Source organism: Dromaius novaehollandiae, chromosome 1 (genome assembly GCF_036370855.1).
Source record: "Dromaius novaehollandiae isolate bDroNov1 chromosome 1, bDroNov1.hap1, whole genome shotgun sequence".
Taxonomy (NCBI): domain Eukaryota; kingdom Metazoa; phylum Chordata; class Aves; order Casuariiformes; family Dromaiidae; genus Dromaius; species Dromaius novaehollandiae.
Genome location: NC_088098.1, coordinates 57100121 through 57109667, shown reverse-complemented (window position 1 = coordinate 57109667; position 9547 = coordinate 57100121). Strand labels below are relative to the sequence as shown.

At 41.2% G+C, this 9547-nt stretch overlaps 1 protein-coding gene across 1 annotated transcript in view; it reads left to right on the top strand.

Annotated features, from left to right (window-relative positions):
- Positions 1-2172: 2172 nt before the first annotated feature.
- The window catches only part of POLR3B (RNA polymerase III subunit B), an 84390-nt gene continuing 77015 nt past the window's right edge, over positions 2173-9547 (top strand). The window contains exons 1-5 of the mRNA XM_026117953.2: positions 2173-2342; positions 2971-3003; positions 6573-6629; positions 6707-6771; positions 7267-7342. Coding sequence (XP_025973738.1) covers positions 2271-2342; positions 2971-3003; positions 6573-6629; positions 6707-6771; positions 7267-7342 — 303 coding nt within the window. The 5' untranslated portion in view covers positions 2173-2270. The remainder of the gene's footprint in view (positions 2343-2970; positions 3004-6572; positions 6630-6706; positions 6772-7266; positions 7343-9547) is intronic.

Genomic DNA, 9547 nt, shown 5'->3' with positions numbered 1-9547 from the left:
CTACAAAATTGCAAGTGGCAATAAAGGTAGTGAAGAACAAATAGCTGCTGTTTCTTTAGATGCAAGAACATCAAAGAAAGGTGGTAGGTTTAAAATAATGTGTCATTTTACAGCAATGTTTAGACAACCTGTGGAACACCTTGCCCAAAATCTGGGACTATTAAAATGTTTTGTTTTAGTTATCGAGGGATTAGACAAATAGGGGGGAAAAATCCATTCACGATTTTTAATTAAAAGAGATCAAACTTTTGAGTATTTCACTACCATTGTTCCTCTCCCCATCAGAGATGTTAGCTCTGCTAGTTTTGCAGTGAATACCTGATCACTGCAGAACACAATGCTACCCTTCAGTTTTTTTGTAGCTAAGTCTTTAAGTCATTATTCAGGCCTCTTACACACCAATTTATACAGTCTGTGGGTTGTTGGGTTTTTTTTTTGGTTTTTTTTAAGGAAAAAACCCTCAGTGAAGCAAGCTCAATACAGTAAAACACATACTCATGTAATATCCTCTAGTAGGATTTCAAAAGGATTTAGAAACTTCTGTATGTAATGAGCTTTCAAACTAATGGTAGTGATAATGCAAAGAGGGATTCGTCAGACCAATCTGAGGCAGTCATTTGTTTGCAAGAGCAGTCTTAGTAAATTAAATGTTCTTGTGGTGATAGTTCAGTCTCTGACTTTAAATGGTGTACTGCTCCAGGTTCAGCCTTAACGCCTTCATTATAGATTATTGCCAAATTCAGAAAGACCCAGAGTCTCTGTGACTGGGAATAAATGTTTTCAGGGTGTCTTGACTCTTAGAAAACCCCTCAGATTTTAAGGCAGCAGTGCTCAGCCTTTTAGACTTTAGGAGCCACATGGCCCTGTCCCCTGGTAGCTGATGGCTGCGTATTGCTGCTCTTTTCATAGCATCATAGAGAGTAGCTGTGTACAATCCAGATGTACTGCAGATACCTGGATCAAATGTGCTGTGGAAATAAATGCACAGAATTTGATGCTTCTTGAAATTTGTTTGGTGTCTGTAAAAAAAAAAAAAAAAAAAAAAAATGACTGCTACTCAGTCATGTCTGTTTTTGATAATTGATCCAGGTTTTGACCTTTTTCAGTCCCTCCCTTTTTTTTTAAACCCATGCATGAACAATTTATAGTAGCCCCGAGACAAACTCATACTACAGAGTAATACCTGACAAGGACATAGTGCTGAATTTTCAAATTTGTAAAGCCAGAAAAAAAACACTTTTAACTACTGTTTTTTTGGTCAGTCATGCAGTAGGAACAAACATTTTGAAGTAAGCTCATAGTTGAAAGCTTGTGCTGTGTAAAAGAGCTCTTAGGTTTTCTGTTGCTGAAAGTAACATCCTGCCTTTATATGTAACAAAAAAAAAGGGGGGGGGGGGCAAAGACCTTATTTTTCTAAACGAAGTGCAGTTAGCTATTGCAGTTAGCTAAGAAGAAACTCTTAATCCCCTGACTCCCAATTTACTGTTTTTTCATTATGGAAGAAAACAGGATCTCTGGTTATGTGCTAACCACAGCTAACAGACCTGAGAGCAAGGCAGTGGGTCATCAGACTGAAACAGTGTGTTGCCTAACCAGTTGCTTGGTGAGTATAGTTAGTTAGATGGAAGACCTTGTAGAATTTTGTACAACTGCAACTTTTTTAGAGAAACCTCTCCAGGATGACTATTAATGCTTTTCACTTTCTGCTTTTAAAAGGTACTTGTCTCAAACGGATGGGAGAGTAGCTATTCTATGCCTTCTACGTTTTGCTGCTAAGTATTGCATATGGCTGCTGAAATGCAACTCCAGCACACAGAGTTTTTGAGTTGAGCAGAGCTATAGATTTTCAGTTCCCCACACGGGTCACCTTAAAAACGCCGATTAAAACCACGAGCTGGGGTGTGGGAGGCACAAATTCTATTTCTGGCCATTTCTTTTTGTGATTGTTGGGAAGATCATCGTGGCCCGTGTGAAAAGCCAGGCCGCGTTGGGGAGCCGGTGGCTGAGGGGCTGCCGGTGCCCTGCCCTGGGGCGCGCCGGTACCAGCGGCTGCTCCGCCACGCGCCGGCGACGGGGGGCGGGGCGGGGGGGCACGGCCAACGCCTCTACCCGCCGGGGCCGTACGCGCCCACCCCCCCGGGCGCCCTGGGTCCCGGAACCCTTCCGCACCGCTCCCGCTGCGGGAGAGGGGGACGCGTTTAGCTGCTGCACCGCCGGTCCCTTGCGAGAGCGTCCGCTGGCGCCGCTGTGGCCTCTCCGCTGGGCTCGCCATGGAGGCGCTGGCGGCGGAGCTGGGGAGCCTGACCCCCGAGCAGGCGGCGGCTCCTGTGAACACGGTGGAGGTTAGCGGCGGCCCCATCCGGGAAGCACAGTCCTGGGCGGGGGAAAGGAAGGGCTGGTGGCAAGGGATGCCTCCGGTGATCCCCGAAGGGTGGAGGTGGGGTAAAGCTCCTGGGAAGCTTGCTTGGCTTATACTTGCCAGTACGTTGTTCGGACAGTGTGGCTAAATCTTTGTAGGAGCTGGGATACCGACGGAATTTATGGATAGTCATATCTGCAAGCATCACCCCCTGGAATGAAATTTTGCATGTGTTTTTAGCGTCAAAACGGTAGCTCGTCTTCCCTTGCCAAAAAGATAAAGTGATAACAAGACACAAAGGTTGGTGTTCTTAACCTGGGACATAGTATTATGGAGTTTTCCAATAAATATATATTCTTATGTAAGCTGCTTTTAGAAAACAAAATTGTCTTTTTGCCCCTTGAGTAAAAATTGCATCGTGCATATGGCTCACTAAGGTGATCCGAGTCGTCTCCCTGCCTTGTTTTTACTCAGCTAGATTGGCTTTGGGCAGTCTTTTTTTCTAAACAGATCTGATTTTAAACGCTGTCATTGTTTTTTAGAAGAACCCAAGATTCTTAAATGTTTGTTCACTCTTTGGAAACCTGCTTCAAACTGTTTTTTGGTTTCAGGAGAAATGGAGACTTCTTCCAGCATTTCTAAAGGTTAGTGTTATGCACTCGTTTCATGGCATGAGCATTCAATCTCCTTTCTAACTTCACATCCCCCTCTTTTGCCTCTCACTGTTTCCCAGAATAGCTGTCCATCCTCCATCTGGCCTTTGCAATTCTTTTTCATTCCCTGCTTTCATGGAATTGGGGATAAGCTTGTTACATAAATTAGTTTATTGTTTGATAAGATGAATTTGAGGAAACATGCTTTGCCTCCTCAGGTTGGCATTTTTTTGTATGGCCATTCTGAATGCAGTCTGGTCCTAGCGGAAGACACAGTTCTATTTAAAAATGCAATTACATGTAATGACAGGAGTAAAAAGCAGTTGGAAGTGAGGAGGGAGAAAGACAGTAATGATATTGTATCATAAAAATGGCAGGTAAAGTCTGTGATGTGCACAGGTACTTTCAGGAAATTGCAACCACCTCTGCATCCATATCAGCAGTCCTTTGAAATGTTGCTCACTTCAACAAGGCTCTCTTCAGCCTAATTTGGTGAATTCTCTTCCTTCCCGGTATAATATCCGTGCACTCCCCTTTCTGTCACACCCTCCAGTGTTTCATCTTTTCAGGAAAACAAATTTCAAAGGTCAGTTTTGGATTGTATGCCTTTTCACTGTGGTTCAGGGCTGTGAAGATGTTTTTGGGCCCTAATGAATCCTATTGCTACGTCTCTCCTAGCAACCCTATAAACATCCATCACATGTTTGAGCTAGTGATATTGTCTGAATTCCTGAGACTGTTAAAGAGAGGGTTGCTGATGGTGAGGTGTGATTTACTGTGTGCTTCATGCCAAGGGTATCCATCCCACATTATTTCCAGCCTGTGAGCCCTTTGCTCTAGGACTGCTGCTGATGCTCTGGCCTTTTTGTTGCATGTTGTTTTATTTATGCCAGCAGTGTTACAATTAGACAAAACTGATGTTGTGCATTACAGTTTCTATAGTGGAGCTGTCTCTTGATAAAGCTGTTGACATCTCCGTATAAAAATCAAAAGAGGAGCTATCCTGACTTCTAAACACTAATAAACCCATAGTATTTTCTTGTCTATGTCATATTATGTGTGATGTTTTTGTAAGAGAGCAGAACTCTTACCTAAGGAGTTTTTGCTCTGGAGTTATTCTTCCTCTGTCTTAACCTGTGGAGACTTTGCTGAGCAGCTAGATTTATCATTGCAAGTTTCCTATTTCTTTCTAACAATTTCAGACTGAACTGTTGTCTATCATGTGAACTACATAAGTGCATTTTTGTGGCTTTCAAACAAGATCAAGAAATCATTTAAGCCCAAACTTTTTAAAGCAAAATTGGCCATTAAAAGTTCCACACGTTACCTGTGAAGTTCTTTCTCCTCACAGCCTCTTGCCCTGATCTGGGATTGTTGCTGCTGGTTCCCAGTCTTCTGTCATGCCATGAGCACAGGTCTGGCAGAGCACGAACTCTGCATTTCACCTGTGCTTGTGTGGGACGCTGCTGGCCTAAGCCATCCTTACCTGCTAATTAGTTTGGTTTCATTTTCATCTCTGTTTTTTCTCTGGATTCCTTTGTTTTCTGTATGAAGTTTTAAATCTTGCAACCTTTTAGCTGTAATTGAATATCTAAAGCCTAAGGTGATCTGTGAGCATGTAAGCATGTGTTGCAAAATTGGCTAGCGCTTGACAAGCTGAAGTACAGGCTAGGTAAGCAGACAGTGAGGTGGATTGAAAACTGGCTGAACAGCTGAGCTTGAATTGTTGTGATCAGTGGCATGAAGTCTAATTGGAAACCAGTAACAAGCAGCATACCTCAGGGGTCAATACTGGGTCCTATACTCTTCAGCTTCTTCATTAATGACCTGAATGATGGGGCTGAGTGCACCCTCAGCAAGTTTGCTGGTGATACAAAACTAGGAGGAGTGGCTGATACACCCGACAGTTGTGCTGCCATTCAGGGAGACCTCAACAGGCTGGAGAGATGGACAGAGAGGAACCACATGAAGTTCAACACAGGAAAATGCAAAGTCCTACATTTGAGGAGGAATAACTCCAGGCACCAGCACAGGCTAAGGGCTGACCTGCAGGAAAGAAGCTTTGTGGAAAAGGACCTAGGGGTCCTGGTGGACACCAGGTTGGACATGAGCCAGCAATGTGCCCTCGTGGCCAGGAAGGCCAATGGTATCTCGGGCTGCTTTAGGCAGAGCGTTGCCTGTGGGTTGAGAGAGACAATCCTCCCCCTCTACTCAGCACTAGTGAGGCTGCATCTGGAGTGCTGAGTCCACTTCTGGGCTCTGCAGTACAAGAGAGAGATGGAGCTACTGGAATGAGTCCAGGGAGAGGTCACAAAGATGATTAAGGGATTGGAGTATCTGTCATATGAGGAAAGGCTGAGAAAGCTGGGATTGTTTAGCCTAGAAAAGAGGAGGCTCGAGGGGGATCTTATATCAGTGTGTGTAAATACCTGATGGGAGGGAATAAATAAGATGGAGCCAGACTCTTAGTGGTGTCCAGTGATGGGACGAGAGGTGACGGGCACAAATTGAAACAAAGGAAGTTTGGTCTGAATATAAGAAAAAAACCTCTTTATCATGAGGGTGATTGAGCACTGGAACAGGTTGCCCAGAGAGGCTGTGGAGTCTCCATCCTTGGAGATATTCAGAAGCTGTCTGGACATGTTACTGGGCATCTTGTTCTAGGTGGCCCTGCTTGAGCAAGGGGGTTGGACGAGCTGATCTCCAGAGGTTCCTTCCAACCTTAACCATTCTGTGAATCATTTTAATGTCTTTCAAAGGCTGCATTTTGCGTCGTACTCAGTATAGCCACACCTTTTGTTTCTGAAATCTCTGATCTATTAGCAGAACGAATGTTTCAGTATTCCATCGAACTGAAATCTTTCTTTTTTTCTTTAATCCTAGATAGATTTAATTATTATAATTCCCCTTCTTTTGATTGCTCTAAATTCCTTAAACATAAATCCTGAAAATGTACTGTATCAATTCACTACCTAGAAGAGCTGGGTACTGTTCATTCTGTGTGGTGTTACCCTTGGGCATGTTCTCTGCAAATTCATTTCAAATTTATCATATGAGTATCATGTCCTCCTGTGGCTGTTGTTGGCTTGCTTATCGACTTTTCTTCCTCACACCCCACCTCTGTTCAGTCACCCTGTCTCATTGGCTCTCCCTCCTTTTCTTCTTTATTACAGTTGCTTTTGTTAGGGTGCAGACAATTTCCTTCTTTAGTAGCACAAATGGTTGATAGTACTATACATGATTAAAATTATTTCATAATAATGGCAAACTGACAAAATATGTTGACTCAAAATACTTTTGCTTACATGAATTTCAAAGTCCTTTGTGTGCTTGCTTTCTTTTAATTACTGAATTACTATTTTGACTCCGAGAACAATGACAGCCCTGGTGCAAACCTGGAAACATACAGTGTAGAACCAGACTGAGTATCCAGGGAGTTTTCAGAAATTCATCAAATGAAAGATTTTAGTGGAGATCCAAAAGTGCTCATAAATGCTTAATTTCTTACGTCTTTTACAATAAATGTTACTGAAGCTAAATTTATTAACATTTTTTTCTAGGTGAAAGGACTTGTGAAGCAGCACATAGATTCATTCAACTATTTCATCAATGTAGAGGTAGGCTTTCTTGGTGGGAAGGGGGTGGCACTTTTCTTCAGAAAAAGCATGTGACTCAATTCTTTACCTTTTTTCAGATAAAGAAAATCATGAAGGCCAATGAAAAAGTTACAAGTGATGCTGATCCAATGTGGTACTTGAAGTAAGTGTAAAACTGATTTCTATAGCAGTAGTAGAATACATACTATCTCACAGGTTTGTCACTGACTGTAAAATGTATATAGGCATCTGTATGAGTATAGATCAAGAGAGTCTTCTGCATGACAACTGTTATTTAAAGCATAAAAAGATGTGGAGGCTTAAAGAACAGTCATGTTGAGCAGAGTTGTTAACCAGCTGTTAACAGTACTTTATATCGCTGTTTTTATGTAATTCAGTAATCTCGAACAACAGGGGAGTTTATATCTCTCTATTTGCAAAAGTAAGTTGGGACTTTTTGCATAAACAGTTTAAATTTTAGCTGTAAGTAGAATGTAGGTCAAATACAGTGGGTTACTTTGGGAAGAATCACTGCTCATTTTTAATCAACCGATGTTCATCGAAAGAACTTCGGTTTTCAATATACAATCTCTTCTTCCTTCGGGTCACCTGAAAAATATTTGGGTCATTGCTTATTTTGGAAATGTTTGTATTACAGGTACCTCAATATCTATGTGGGTACTCCAGATGTGGAAGAAAGCTTTAATGTGACACGACCTGTATCACCTCACGAGGTATTAATGATTCCATCTGTAGTTTTTTTTGTTTCATCTTGGAAGTGTCTTGGATAGTGGCTGCATATGACTCCTTGTTTTGTGGACATCCTTGCTACTTGACGTTTGCTGGTATTCTTTATATCACCTTCAGTGTAGAAAGAAACTTCAGAGATTTAAAAACCTGTACTATTTTTTTAAATGTTCCCAGTATGTACGATTAGCTGTATTCAGTGTTTTACTATAGCTATATTTGAGTGGGTTTCCGTGGAAGTAGTGAAAGTACTTCTCTTGCTTAGCCTGTGGCTCTGCTTATGACAGATTTGATGCCTGGAGACTACAGTGTGGTGCTCTTTGATATTTTTTTGATATTTATTGAACTTTTTCTAATATCAGCATATTCTGCACCATAGGTCAGTTCAGTCTCCCTTTCCCTCCCAGTCTTCTCTCGGGAATACATCTTTTGTTTTTTGCTCGTGGTTTTCAAGAGAGCAAGTGTGGCAATTTTGAGCAGAATCAGATGGAATTTGGTACAATTCTTAGAAATTGCAGAAGAGCTCTAGCCTTATGGGGAGCGTATTTATCTTCTTTGCTGTGTTGTAAGTGCATAGGTTAACAAATGGTCGTGTACTTCTGCAATAAATATGCATGTTGGAGAACAAATGCTGGTGTGACTGAAATCAGTGAGTCTGTTGCTGTTGGTCAAATATAAGGTATAAGGCAGAAAGTATTCCTCTTTGAGGAGTAATCATGGAAATCTTTGATATCACTGCTGCTGAGGAACTTCCAGCTTCTTTCTGGCCTCAGAAAGGGACCTGTGCTTTGGACTTGCACCTTCATTTTCCATTTATCTAAATACTGCCAATTGTTAACCTTGATTAATCAATTCACATTTCAGCACATTTTTTTCCTCTGACATGCATTTCATACATGATATTGGATTGTTTCCTTCATGTAATGTATGTGACATGCTGTTTTGACTTTAGCATGGAAGACATTCTGTACTTAGGAGAGATTTTGTAAAGAAGCCGTCTGGTGGCTGCCTCTTGTGCATAGTCTAGATCTAGAAGCTGACTCAAATCTTATTTAGCTTGATGGAGGGATTTTAAGGCAAGTAACTCGGCCACTAACAGTGCAGTTAGGTAAGGCAGTGCAGCTCATGGTGCTCACAATTTTGTAGCTAATGTTAGATCAGTAGATATGAGGATGCACAAAATGCAGTAGGAAAGATCTTTTCTATATAAATGAAATTGCAGGCAAAAAATTGTTTGTGGCTGAGAACTCAGACCCAAGAATCCAGCTCTTAAAATTTGTGCTGGTTGTGTTTTCTTTGTAGTCAAAATTAGTAAGTAAAGTGACTGTACATGCAGCAGAAAGCAAAGTAAGTGCTTCATGGGGTATATTCACTTGATTTTAGAATATCCTGCTCTTGCATCTCAGGCATATCCTCACTACTACTTATTGTTAGTGCTTCATTTTTTTCAGTGCGTTATACATGTGAAAGCCACGGTTGTTTTCTTAAATAGAATGCTGATTGGGTGAAGCCATGGGTGCAATTAAAAAAAAAAAAAAAGACTAAGACTAAATACTTATGTCATTACATTTGTCTTTTAAATGCTTATGAAGTTCCTTCCCAAACACAGCTAAAATGATTGGATTTTCATAAACAGTCCGAGTACTTTACCTAGTTTCAATCATGTGAGAGCTTTGAAGTCCTTGGCCTCCTTGAAGATCAAGTCATGCGTACAAGTGCCTGCCTTTGAGCTCTAGGTGTTTAATGTAAGGCAAAGATACCTGAAGCAAGGGGATGCAAAAGTTCAAGTAGCAGATTGATGCATTGCGTAATTCTTATTTTATATCTGTATCTTGTGTGGACAAAGCACACAAGGAATCCTGAAGCCTTTTTTCCCCAAAACAATACTAATGAATCTGTCTAGCCCTCCCTCTCACTTGATCCTTATGAGAGTTTCATCATCTCTTTATACACAGGATTTTAAAGTAATTAGAAGATGAATGTATTTTCAGTTACTTTTAAATTCGATGAAGTTGCTGAGAGTACAATGGGACCTAGTTTTCTACAAGTCACAGTTTGAAAACTGCTGGTGAACAAGTGTTTTATTACTAGAGAAATGGTTTTCTTTTTAGTGTAGAGAGCAAGGGCATCCAGTTTGCAATGATTTTTGAGGCATGTTTTTCCATACAGTTGCATCTTCAATGCACAGGAAA